Source organism: Pholcus phalangioides, unplaced genomic scaffold, assembly GCF_987345545.1.
Source record: "Pholcus phalangioides strain wild (caught in Gottingen) unplaced genomic scaffold, Ppha-v1.0 ptg000001l_1, whole genome shotgun sequence".
Classification (NCBI taxonomy): Eukaryota; Metazoa; Arthropoda; class Arachnida; order Araneae; family Pholcidae; genus Pholcus; species Pholcus phalangioides.
Window position 1 is genome coordinate 16,662,321 of NW_028301594.1, and position 14,303 is coordinate 16,676,623.

General features: G+C 32.3%; 1 protein-coding gene across 3 annotated transcripts in view; it reads left to right on the top strand.

The window, feature by feature from the left end:
• Window positions 1-14,303, top strand: part of LOC149089974 (RAB11-binding protein RELCH-like) — a 38,283-nt gene that overhangs the window by 4,623 nt on the left and 19,357 nt on the right. For all 3 annotated transcript variants that reach the window (XM_089231622.1, XM_089231631.1, XM_089231613.1), the window contains exons 3-13: window positions 346-417; window positions 1,070-1,230; window positions 3,223-3,405; window positions 3,646-3,764; window positions 4,428-4,712; window positions 4,857-5,037; window positions 5,985-6,097; window positions 9,305-9,395; window positions 11,290-11,361; window positions 12,484-12,624; window positions 13,784-13,948. In XM_089231622.1, coding sequence (XP_089087748.1) covers window positions 346-417; window positions 1,070-1,230; window positions 3,223-3,405; window positions 3,646-3,764; window positions 4,428-4,712; window positions 4,857-5,037; window positions 5,985-6,097; window positions 9,305-9,395; window positions 11,290-11,361; window positions 12,484-12,624; window positions 13,784-13,948 — 1,583 coding nt within the window. The remainder of the gene's footprint in view (window positions 1-345; window positions 418-1,069; window positions 1,231-3,222; window positions 3,406-3,645; window positions 3,765-4,427; window positions 4,713-4,856; window positions 5,038-5,984; window positions 6,098-9,304; window positions 9,396-11,289; window positions 11,362-12,483; window positions 12,625-13,783; window positions 13,949-14,303) is intronic.

Sequence of the window (14,303 nt, forward strand, 5' to 3'; positions counted from 1 at the left end):
CATAATTATTACAGAAAGTATCAGTCATACAGAATTTTCACTATATACGCACATACAGTATTTTGGAGATGTGGAATTTTGCAAAATATTAATGTGTATGAGGGAAAAATAGTTCATCAGCTGAAAAAAATCATCTTCAGCCATTCAAAAATTATCATGTTCAATTTTGCAGACTCTGGCATGTTATTCTTTCTTTAAACATAATAGCACTTGGATAATGTTTTTTTAGATTCAAGTACAATATCTAAATTTCAAATTTGATAATACTTCTTTTCAATCAAATCATGTTAGGAATTTCAATTTTGAACTTGTTTTAACTGTTGTTTTTGTCTGTAAAATTTTTAGTCTTGGAATTCGAACTCCGAAAAGCTAAAGAAACTATCAAAGCTCTAAGAGCAAATTTGACAGTGGCCGCAGGTATCATTTCTTTTCTTTTTTTTCATGTTTAATGCAAAAAATTTGCTTTTGTTGCTCATTAGATGACAAAATATTTGTGACATATTATTCTGTAAATTTTTATAAAATTTTTTCTGCTGAGAATGAGTATTTGCATTTATCAATGATTATTTTCATCACTTTCCCAAGCTATGGTTGTAAAATTTTCTTTTAGAGGTTCTGAACTATTTAATATTCAACAATTTAGTCAATACATTTTTTTTTCAACTGGATAAAAATGAATTTTGAATTTAGTTTAATAATAATGCACTGGCTGTCATAATTTTAACTTGCATCTCATTACTATGAAAAATAACTTCATAAACTAATAAAATATTCTAGATGGTGATTGAATGATAAATTCTTATTGCATTATTATTATTTAAGATATTGAGTTGTGACATAATTATTGATAACAGAGTGCCATTCACTTAAAAAATTATCGACACTCCATCAATGCTCTAAAGTTGTGCTTCTTATGTCTAAAACAGCTTTTTGATGAGTTGTGTATTTCGAATATTTGAAAAGCTTTTAAATTTTGTTGTTACCATTGGTGGTTAGTTAGTTTTACAATATTGTTTATGTACGTTGGAATTTCATACAAGTTCATTTTGTATATTTTTTTATACTTCAGAGTCTGAGCCAAACACTCCATCAACAACTGCACAACTCAAAACACCCGAGCCAATGAAACCTCATGAAAAACGTGCCTTAAATTTTCTTGTCAATGAATATCTTCTGCAGACCAACTACAAATTAACGTCTATAACATTCTCTGATGAAAATGATGATCAGGTAACATAATTATCAGAACTGACTTTCAGTAATAATGGGAAAAAATACTTTTTTTCATTTGTTATTGTTTCTTTAGTTATCTCATTAGAAACTAAAACTATAAGAATTTCTCATGTATGTACATTTATTTCAGCATTTTTCTTTTCAGTATCATTTCCAAATGTAAGAATTACATTAATTATTTATCTAAATGAATGATGCATAGCTTTTAGACCCATAGCTGGGAATAATTACTTATATATTTTGAAGATACATGAACATTGAAGTATTGTCGGGGGTTCTCTCTCTCATGAAAGGAAACCACTTGTAAAGGCTAAAACACACTACACTGACATGATGTGTTGTCACGTTGTGTCAGACACGGTGTAAATTCCGATTCGTGTAAATTCTGGGACGTGGGAATTTCACGTCATATAATTTCAACGTCACAGAATTTCCATGAATCAGAATTCACAACGTCTCTGACGAGACATGATAATCGCGTCACGTCAGTGTAGTGTTTTTCTGACTTAAGTCATGCATGAACATTAATCACATTGATGAATGCATATGTATTCAGATGGCATAACCCCATATTTGTGTAACACTGTGTAGACTCTGATCATCATGCTTGATGTACATATTGTGACAGAAATTTTAATTACTTCTTACAAACATAACTCTGACTTGTGTGTGTAAATAATATTTTTGAGTCAAATAAATTCCTGCTTTATAATTTGAACCAATAATTTAATCACATAGAAAATTCATTAAATAATCTCCAGTACATAGTAAGGAGTAGGATAAAATATTTCAATTTTTTTATAAAATTACTTAAATTTTTGTTGTCTTGTGTTTTTATTCACTCTCCGCAATATACTACTGTATTTATATAGATTGAAGAGAAAAACATATGTTTATTCTTAGTTCTATGAAAATATTTACAATTCACTTTACAGTGTGAAATGAGTATATATCAGTACTTAAGGGACCAGAGAAATCTATCATTATACAGGAGTTATTGTAAAAGATATATATTAACACTCATAGTGTTAGAAAGCTTTGGGATCAGAGAATAATATGGTTATATAGGCCAGCATTTCTCAACTTATGGTCCATGAACAAGGGATGATCTGCAGATAGACTTAATATTTTAATGCTAAATGAATAAAAAATGATTCAATAGTTTATATAAATAATATCCTTATGGATTCAAATGAAAAATTCATACTTTGGGTAATTGCAGCATATTTCATCACGAAAAATCCAAGATATAGCCAATTTACAGTAGTACTACAAAGAATGCACAGTAGTCAAAAAATTCAGTTTTAGATAATTTGAAAAATTGGTGAATTGCAAGGAAATAAAAGACTGTTACAAATCGAGTGCAAAAAAATGTATTTCACGGAAAAAAGTTGTTCATCATGGCTGCGTAACCATATTCTATTGAAAAAATACATAAAATTGGAATATTAAAAGAAAAAGTAAAATATGGGGATATCACAAATTTTGCCAAAAACGTCATAAATCAGCAAAATTATCAGCAGTTCATAAAATTACTGAAAAAATTGCCAATGTGTGAGAAATGAGGGGCTTTTGGAAATCACAGTGAATTTAAATGTAGTTATGGGAAAAAATGTTAGTATAACACATATATGAGATGAGAGTTTTTAAATTGTAGTTATAACTATCGTAATATAATTTATAACTTATGAAAACTTTCTTCATCAAGGATTTTAGTAAAGATTATAAATTTAATGAGCTTTGTTGAAAAAAACGGGGCAATATTGTATGGAGAATGTCAGAAAGTCCAAAAATATGTGAAAATACAAGAATGTCCCATAAAATACTGGACTTGTGGTCACACTAGTCATGTGAATTAGTGGTCCATAGAATTGCTCTAGAGATTTCATTGGTCCTTTGATGTAGAAAAGTTGAGAAACGCTGATACAGGCGATTATCATTATGGGGAGTATCGTTATATAGGATTTTCACTATTAATTTTCAATACAGGACTTTGAAGACTGGGATGATGTAGGTTTGAATATTCCAAAACCTCCAGACATACTTCATATTTATAGAAATTATTGTCGTGTCCAAGAAAAAAAAGAGACCATGAACCAATCTGTTCAGACCTCTGATGCAGAGACTGAAAATGGGAAACTTCAGTTATTTTGTAACTGCAAAGACACTTTTGTAAGTATCTTTATTTATGTGAATGAACTTATTTTATGTTACTCGACACAAATTTTGAGATGAACAATAACACAATTCCATCGAAAAATTATTATTTTATTCCATCCTTGAATGTAAAAGTTTGTGTGGCTTTACATTATCTTTTTTTTTTACTTAAAAATTTTAAGCTGTTATTATTTGCGATGTATGAAAATAGTTATTTATACAGCATGTACTTAGTTTTCCTTTTTGTATTTTGAGGATCCTATCATTGCAAGTAGAGACGCTGAGATAACAAAGCTTCTGCAGGAAAAAGAGGATTTTTCAAAAGTCATTGATGCAAAATGTGAACTGGAAGCTCTAGTCAGGAGTTTAAGAAGGTAAGATATATAGTTAGAATAATATGCAATCATCGGAGAAGTAAAAGTCATTAACTTTATATTAACACACTAAAGAAAAACCAACAATATATGTGGGCGAATAACAATTTAGAACTTTGTGGCCTTTTCTTCTTTTTTTGGGATTCATCTCTATGATTTACGATACGATAAACATGTTGGGGTAAATCGAGAAGCTATCCATTCTTAGAATAAGACAACCATAAGTATTCTTTATGGGCATTGTATAATATTTTATCATGTGTATATATTGTTTGTAATTTGTGTTAATTGCATTTTTAATTGGGTTGCTGTATTTTTGAAACATATGACAACCATATTTTTATGGGCATCTTTTTATCAGCCACCTCGTTGGGCATTTTGCCTGTTGTGGCGTTGTATTTGTATTTGTATTTGTATTTATAATAACACAACTGGGACAGCTTATATTAATTTTGATTTATTATAGGTTTTTTTTTCATAATTTTATTAAATAATTTTTTTTTTTTAGTTCTTAAAAAGATAAGGAAAATTTCACTGTTCAATTTTATTGCCTTGTCGTATTCAGTTTTATATGTATCTTAGATTTAAAAAAAATTGGTTGCCATATCTGCAGTTTCAATAAGTCTTTTATCCTCTTTTTTTTCATTCAATCATTAATTGCAGAGAGTTAAACATGTTGAAAAACATAGACAGAGTTTCAACTCATTCAATATTAAATGAGGAGGAGAATCATGCTATCAGTGATTTGAAGGATTCTGCAGATACACGCCATGAAAATCAAGACTTTGTAATGGTGAACTCCTTCTCTTCTTATGAAAGTGTGGAATCAAACAGGAAAGACGAGTCTTCATCAGTGTCTCGTAGGAAAGAAGATGATAACACATCTGGAGGTGAAGACATGCCATCTCCTGTTCCAACTCAACCATGCTGTGATATTGCTAGTTCCAGGTATGATATTCCTCATGATATTTTTGTGTTTTTACATTTGGGCATGTTAGATATGTAAAAAAAGATCAACCATGCCAAAATAATTACTTTGTTTTGTATAGAGTAATATAATAAATTTAACATATGTTTTTTGCCTTCCCCCAGGAAAATCTCAACCGAGTTTCAAAACACGATATTAAGTTTGTGCTTGTCTCAGAAAATTACTCAGAATGATCGTTTAGTCAGTGAAGTTACAGAAATAATGAACTCTAAAGAAACAGTTATAACAATGCTGGCCAGATGCATCCCACACATTGTCCCGAATATACTTCTAGCCAAGAGAGAGGTTTGTTACATACATTTATTTCACACTCTTAACACTGAAATAGTAAATTAATTGATATTTCTGTATAGTTGTAAAATTTACTGCATTCCTGAGTTTCAAACTTTGAGAGAGTGGTTATGAATACATCTGGTGGAATTATACAACTAAAAAAAATTAATTATATCACATACCTGAAGGATAATTTTTTTTTTTTTTTGTCATGTTCTTTGAAAGTGAAATATATATTGTCACTTATAATGAAAACCTTGTAAATCAATTTTTTTAAAACGATTTGACAGTTTTAGATAAAGAACATAATTTCTCACCAGTTACAGCTGTTAAAAAATAATTGGCATTAATCTGCCTTCTATGGATTAAAAAAAAATGAATGTCTTTTGTGTGTATATTTGACTTTATATGCTCTTTTTACATCTCATACTTTTTTGCTCTTCGTGTAATGTTAGGAATTTTTGATGTATAAGGTTTTCATTACAAGGTAACAATATATAATTTTTAATTATCTGTTCTTTCTCTTTTATTTAAAATGCAATTTTAGGATGATGATTTAGTGCTATAGAGTAGAATCTGTATGTGTTTGAATTTACTCATCCCAGTTTACAGATATAGTTTTATTTGTTTCAGTTTATAAAAAACAAAATTCAATTTTTTTTCAGCAATATTTCCTTTTTTTGATCACATTTCTTGACTCTTGATCCATGCAACTCTCTGAAGGTTTTCAGCATGAAGTTATGCATGTGGAAAAACAAAATGCTTATTTCTTCTACAGTGGTATTAGTTTTACAATGTGTTCGATAATGATCATCAGTGTTTCTTTTGGAAGCAAAAAAAGAAGCCTTGAAATTAAGATGGTTCTTCTTTTAATATATTAATTTCTATTTTTCTATTGTATATACATTGCTTCAGAATTTTTTTCTTATGATTAACTTGGTGATGCCTTATGCATATAGGAACTCTTGCCCCTGATATTATCCACTATTGCTCTCCATCCAATTGCCAAAGAACGAGATAAACTTTTGAATATTTTGTTCAACTTGATCAAGAAACCAGACCAAGACCAAAGGTAAAATAAGTTCCATGTTTTTTAAATAATGTGTTTAACCGACCGGTTGTCCTGCACGTATATTTATGTGTGAAGTAGATGACTTCCAAACGGTCTTGGCCGTAAATACACTGCCTTGCTTTCCCCCTTAAAGAATCACTAAGCTGGCTTAGCATATGCCTCACTCCTTTCTCCACAAAATGACCATTGTACTTGCAACAGCGCTGGGCATCGGGAAATGACAAAATGGCTTCTGCCTTTTCGTGGGCGACATTTTTCAATCAACTTAGCAGATATAGACATTTGACGAACACCTCATGAATAGCCAGTTCAAAGACACCTTAACCCTTTTGTCAATGAACAAGAATTTTCAGAATGTATAAAGAAGGCTGCCAATAACAAATACCCCACCTAAAAGGCTCATTTTTATCTTATTATAGAAATTTGTATTGCTCGATTGTACAAGATGTACTGTCATTCACTTTTCTTTTGGCATGAAAGTTACTGAGTATTACATCTCAATGACTGTAAAACACTGAATGTTGATAGAGATAAACAATAATCTGCCCCACTCCGAATTGTGATGTCCTGGTTTTTCAGTGATTTTAATTGTTTATCAGTATAGGCAAAATTTTTGAATTTTATTTTTTTATTTATTCATATTTACCTTTTTATCACTTATTACTTTTATTCACAAAAACATTTGAAGGCTTTATTCCCTCAATAATTAAAATGTTTTTACAAAAGTATTTCAAATTTAATTCCAATTTATTGCTTGGGGATTATGTTTCTCCCCTCCCCCACATACTCTTATAATATAAGAGTGTGGGGGGGGGGGGGGCTGAAACCTCGGTGAGACTGGCCCAGATTACTAAATTTTGTTGACGAGGGAAAGGGTAAAAAAAAAATGGCCAAAATTCTGCTTACGTGATACTTAAACAACCTTTAATGTATTTATGTTGTCAGAGGTATAAGGGTTCCATGTTTTGTCTTCCATATTTTTAATTGAAAATGGCAGGTGGTTGAATTCTCATAATGTAAGGATCGTGTCGAGAGAGGGAGAGAAAGGAAATGTTTGCCTGCCCTTTTCCAATACTTTTTTCCAAATAGAAGACTGGCTCACATTCGTGCCTCAAATTTGAGAACCCGCAGAAAACAAAACTTCAGCAGATAACCACTGTGCCACCAGCGGGGTACAAACCTCAATCTTCACAATGAGATCCCAAAACGATGCCCACATGACCACACAGTATCCTTTGAATATGCTAAGGGGCCAGGGGTGAAAATGCAGTGAAAGGTGAGCCATGGCTAGAGATTTAGCATTCGGACGAAAAAAAAAAGTACAACTCATCTATCAATCCCTCACACTTGTGTCCGGAAGTGTGTGTATGAGAGAGTTATGAAAGGAAAAGAATAATAAATTATTAAAAATTTTGTGGCAAACAGTGGTGGTAGTGCAATTTAAAAAAACAGTTCAATAATGAAATAAATGAGACAGGGAGCCGAAAGTGCATTAGAGTAAAATGAACAAGGTGAATATATCTATATACATGATAATGTTTAATTCTTATCAGATGGCAGAGAGTTACAAAATTTAGAAATTATATGCGGAGAATCGGTCAAATCCAACCACAGGATCAAGATCGTCAAGGATATGTAGTTAGTTGGTTTTGGAACACGCTGATGAATGGCTGTGCTTGTTTTTGAGAGAGGAAAGTTTTATATATTATTTCATTATGTAGTCCTGCCATATATATTTTAAATAAAATATATTTTTATAAAAAGTGTCGTCACTCCTGCCATCCACTACTTATAATTGGTGACCCGGACGTGATTTAGACGTTAGTCTCAAATATTTTTTATACTGCGCTACCAATATATTTTTTGGTATATTCTTTCTTCGCAAATCTCACTATGGATCAGGAACTGAGTAATGCCAATCGAGTAGTTGTCAAACCCCCCCCCCCCCCCCACAGTTCTAGTGTTCAAATCCATCTGTGTGGTTCCTGCAACTCGAGTCACAATTCACTCTCGCTGAAGTGATGGCAGAGATCACAAAATTCCATCGTGTTGTGGTGGCATTGGAAGCAAAAGAATTGGCCATGATTGGCGACATGCTTGCTAGTCCTTGTGCTGTGACGCCATACACAGCTCTGAAAGATCGCTTGTGTGGTGAGAAATTTATGCAGGAGTGCCTGCGTCTCTGCTGCTTTTGGTATGAAGCAACGATAAAAATTGAGGAGGGCCAAAAATCTTCAGAGCTCTTTGATTGTGTCTGACTTTGGGTATTCTGCGATGACTGACACTTTCTCTGGAAGAAGTGCAATGCCAGTTGCAGCGATCATATGACCTAAAAATCAAACTGATGGTTGCCCAGAACACATTTGGCAGCGTTGAGGCAAACTCCGAATTCGGAAAAATGTTTGAATACTTGGCGCAAATGTTCTTTGTGCTCTTCATATGTAAGTAAAATGCTTTCTGTTCAAAGTTTTATAAACACAAGGTAATACATAGACTGAATTAATTTTGGCGGAAGAACGAGACAAATTAAAATTTGAAGAAAACTGATTTTTGAAAATGAGTGATTTATAAAAAAAAGAAAAAGAAATCTTTATTCAAAAAATTCGGCTGAATGCAATCTGTGATCCTTTTTAACCTCGCCGGCATGCCAAAAGCGGACCAGACCACAACATTCAAAAAGCTTGTGTCCCTTAAGTTTTATGGCATGCTGGCCAATTCATAGGGTTAATTACGGTTACAAATTATTAAAATTTGTAAATAAAATAATTTGACCATTGTTCGAATCATTGCTTGTGTACTCAGTTCCATTTAATGTAGAATTTACTTGAAAAAATGAAAAATACGTGAACGGAGGAATGGAAAAAAAGTCTGAAAGAAAGGGCAAGTTCTATAGTTTGAATCCTGATAAGGAAGGTACGCACCTTTTTTTCTCTCTCTTACAAAGAGGCATTCAAGAGTTGGCAGAACAAAAATGTTAACCACACAAGACTAAATTCGATATCCAGCTGTTTGGGGAAAGAAAACATGGTCAGAATTTTTTGAAGTAGTTTTGCTACAATCACTTGAACCTTTTTCAAGTCGATTTTCTCAAAATCCTAGGACCATGAGTCGGTTAATAATTTTCTTTTTTAATAATTCGTGTGTTTTGCCTTTTTGTAAAGAAATTATTTGATAGACATGTTTGTGCGTAATTTTGTTTTTACTCAGGCATATGATCTTGACTGGTTTAGTTGCAATAGCGCAGCATTTAGGCAGCTCAAGAGTTGAAGCAGAGCTTCTTCCTCAGTGTTGGGAGCAAGTAAGTTAGGTATTTGCTTTTTTTATAATAAAGATGTAAAAGTGTATACAAATATATATATATATAATATAAATATATGAATGAGAGGCAATCTAGTTCATGAAACGAAGAAACTGATATTAAACACAAAACTGTATATATTTTGTATCACATGTCTTAAGGCCTGTTTACACGAGGCAAGCGCTTTAGTTGGTAACTTAATTTTTAGTTGCCAAGTACGATACAATGTATGCAGACGATAAGGGCCGTTTACACGGCTTTAGTTGGCAAGTGCGCAAGTGATTTAGTGGTAAGTGAGATAAGAACGGTTCTATTTTTTCCGGTTAAGTAGACGTATGCGCATGCGCCAGTGGGCCTGACCTGCCGCGCTGCAGGGGTCATTTTGCTCTCTCACGGAGGGGTTCATTTTGATCTCAAGCGTGAACCTGTTCATACTCCGTCGTCTCCTGAAGTTTCGCTAGAATTCCGCAGAAATATTGGATGGTGAGGTGGCCAGAGGACACAACCTTCAAGTTTGTTGAAAAATATCTTCGCCATGAATGTTTGTTGAACTATAGAAATGAAAATTACCTTAACAAACAAGCTAAAAATTATTCAATGTGTTGGAAAAAGCTATGGAATATTCTGTCTACGTGATGTAAGGAGTGGAAAAAAATTGAAGATTCAAAAATATGTATCGGGTGGGGAGGATTTATATATTAAAAACTGGAGGGGGGTTTCGAATATTTCTCTCGTCCAGAACGAATTTGCTGCCATCTGTTGTAAAAATACAAGATCAAATATTTAACATAAAGATGTCATCTCTATAGATTAAATTAAAAAATAACAATGATTTCGAAAATTTGTAAATAATTTTTGTTTAATGAATTTTTATTATTTAATTTTTAACCCTTAGAATTTCCTACGAATGCCAAGAATCTTCTCCCGTATTTTCGGCTTCCTAAATTCATAATTTATCTCCTCTTCAACTTCGATTAAAATATCATATAATCGATATTTACAACTTAGACGAGAAATAGAGAAATCTTATATTTCTTCTCGATGACTGACATAAGTTTATAACATGTTGTGTATTCTTTTTTCCCCTGTGGCGTCATCTTGCCCCCCTTACGTGGGTGGCAGAGGCGAAAAAAGGGGACAAGCGAACTGTTTCCCTTGCGTGACCTACTTCTTGCTCAGTGTGTTGCTCTCGCGCAAGTGAGAAAAAAGTTTCCCCTTTTTTATTGAATAGCTCTGATCACAGTATTCTTAAGTTCTACCTGATCATCTTCATCCATCGTTACGAAAGCTATGAGCTTTAAAAAAAGCACCTCTCTGAATGCCAGATAAATAAAAAATTATTACTATTATACTCCCGCGCGTTGGGTCTGTCTCTCTCTGTGGATTTGAGTAGACTGAAGCGTGCATGCGCTAACTGCGCTCACCTCCGTAAAAATTATCCAATGAGCGCCTACTTGCCATTCATCGTGTGGACAGTTTCAAGAAGAATCGATAAGTTAAAATTAAGTTGCCCACTAAAGCGCTTGCCTCGTGTAAACGGGCCTTTACAAATAACATAGATAACTAATTCAAAATCGCCATTAAAGTAGCCCACAGTTTAGGAAAAGAAGACCAAAATTTTCTTTTGCTTTTCTAAAAGCGCTAGCTGCCGCTAGAAAGAACTTTGACATGGCGTGCAAATTCAAATTTCCGGACTGGAATTCTTTCAGTTAACCAGTGTTTTGATAATTGATGCTCTACTGTATTCCTGATTTTATTCATAAACCACCTATTAATTTTATTCTGAAAATAATGTGTGCAATATGGGAAATTTTGTGTTGGAAAATTTCTGTTTGTGATTTATTTTATCTGACTGTATTTCATTCAATTAATTATTTGCTTTGCATTTCTGTAGATCACGCATAAATATATAGAAAGGCGGTTGTTGGTATCTGAGTCATGTGGTGTTCTTGCTCCTTATGTACCTGTAAGTTTCATGATCAATCCTAATTAATAATGTTCCTTCCTAATTTTATGTGAATTTATTTTCTAATATATGAATACATATACAGGGTGATTCATAACTCAACGTACAAACTTTTAGGGGAGGTTGGAAACAAAAACAAAACAGAATCATATTGGAATGTATGACTGGAAACCCCAACCCCTGATCATCTGGAGGATAAACGAAGATGCAGAAATGACAAGCCAATAATGGGTGGAAAAATTCTTTATTTAGCGATACTTTACCCAAGGACAGTAAAGTTTCACAACAAGTGCTCAAAGTTTTTACCATCCACAGTTATGCACGCTTCGCAATGGCAATGCATTGATTGTCTAACCCTTTCAAAAGTACCTGGCATTTCGAAAACGTTTGCTGCTGCGATGGAGATTCTTGCCACTTGGATAGTTAGAACTTTGAGCACTTGTTGTGAAACTTGACATGTACTGTCCTCATGTAAAGTATTGCTAAATAAAGAATTTTTCCACCCATTATTGGCTTGTCATTTCTGCATCTTCGTTTATCCTCCAGATGATCAGGGGTTGGGGTTTCCAGTCATACATTCCAATATGATTCTGTTTTGTTTTTGTTTCCAACCTCCCCTAAAAGTTTGTACGTTGAGTTTTGAATCACCCTATATATTTTTTTCTTATGAAATGAGCTAATAATATGCATATTTTTTCTTAATCCTCATATCTAAGATGCAAAAAAACTTGGGGAGAAAGAATACTATAGAATAAGAGGATTTCTTGAGTTTATTTAAATTACATATTATTCTGAATATCAATCTGGTTAAAATTTTGAGTCAAATAAAATATGCAGGAAAAAATGTATTGTGAGTAGAGGAAAAATATTTGCAGGAATCCTATTTTACCCATGCACATTGTGATAGGTACTTGTCATCTATTCTAATGTGAAGCAATATCAGTTTCATGTTTTTGACAATGGTTTTGATAAAGAAGTTAAAATTTTTTAAACACCAAAACAGATTTCAAAAATGCATTTAGATTTTTTAAGTCATTTAATTTTTTTTTTTACATCAGTTCGCATCTTTCTTTTAAATACTAAAATTTAATGCCATTAGTATTAATTTTTATTCAATTTCAGAGTGGAATTCGGAGTTCCCTGCTGCTCTCCATGCTTCAGCAAATGTTGCAGGAAGATAAAGAAGAATCAGTGAGGGAAACTGTAGTTAGGAATTTGGCTCTGTTATTTGTATACATCGATGACACAGACAAATTCACAAAAGTAATATAATATTGATACTTATACTTAACTGAACACAAATAATCTATGAAAAATAAGAAAACAACCTTAAAAATAACTTTTCAAGTGTTAATTAAAACAAATATCTTAAGTCACATTACAATTTCTGTTTGAAAGCTTCCCACAAATTTAACTATTTGTTTGTTGACTTTTTTTTCAATCAAATTAGAAACATGCTCTATAAAAATCATCTCTGCATGGTGATTCAGCTATATAACATAAATGTGTCTTTGTTGTCAAATGTAGTCTTTGTTGTCAACTGTTATTGCTCACTAATAGCTAATTCCTGAACCTTAGAGAAAACTTCATTCCTTAGTCTTAGAGATAACTTCCAATTACAAAAAAAAGTTAAAATTTATCACACCTTAGTAACAAAAAAAATATATTTCTGAAAAAGTAACAGGAAATTTAATTTTTTTTCATATTTTCCCTGGGTCCTATAACTTAATATTAAAAATATATATATACATACTAGCTATAATACCTGGCGCTGCCTGGGTTTTCATCAATTACTTTCAGGATTAAAGAAGTGGCAAACCATTGTAAAGGCATACACATGTCTGAAACACAGGGAACATGCTAGAACACGCTACTCTGAAACACATTAGGGAACCATGATAACCAAAGTAAACATTGTAAAAGTCATTGTTGAGGCTCAGAAACCATTGTTGCCTAATAGATTTTTGCCTGGCTCTGACAAACTTTTAAAGTAGCCTATCGTTCAAGTCAGGTCCTGTTTGGTATGTATGCAAAATTTTGCGATGATCAGTCAAAAATTGTAGATTTGTATAGAGAACATACAATCAGTTTTATGTATATAGATTTGTGTACTGACATGTGAAAAAATAATAATAATCTTTTATATCTGAAACTGACTGCGTTATAACTAATTAAAGGTGAAACATTTTTTTCTCTTAAGAAATGGTGGGGGTGGGAGGGACATTCTCATATGCTAAATTTCTTTAGCATATAGAAATATATATTTCTCTAGCATAGAGACAAATACCTTGGATAAATTTGAGTTGTTCATTGGTAACACTTGTATTAATGTTATTGTATTCTTTTTTATATCGCTGTTCTGATGTTTTCTAATGGATGAATATACTCAGTACATATTATCACCTGTTGGTTTTATTCACAGGCAGTGGAACTGTTACAAAGTTCACTTGAGGACCCCTGTACAAGTGTTATTGAAGCAGGTCTCAACATCCTCCTGCCGTCCATAGCTGCTTGGGCATTAGAAATAGATAAATTAGAGTCTAGACTTTTTCCTTTTATAATGAAGGTTTTGGAAGAGCAGCTACAGGTATTCAGCAGTAGTTTTTTATGTAAATTTTCATGCTTAGTCGATAAATGAAGTAATCTAAGTATATTGTTTTAGCTATTCAGTGTATGTTATGATTTATATTCATGTCATATTTTTAATATTGTAGGATTTATTTTAATAAATTACAACAAGCGTATGTAAACCATTACTTTTTTCTGTAGAAATTTGTAAATTAGGAAAGTTTTGAACCACAACTTTTCTGTAGAGAATTTATTTATTTCTGTTGAAAAATTATTTGATAGTTTTCAGTATATTTTAGGCATAAAGAAAAGGAAAATAAGTTTTAAAACAATTTGATAATTGTTTATGGTAGAATTGGTTTTGTTTTATCACT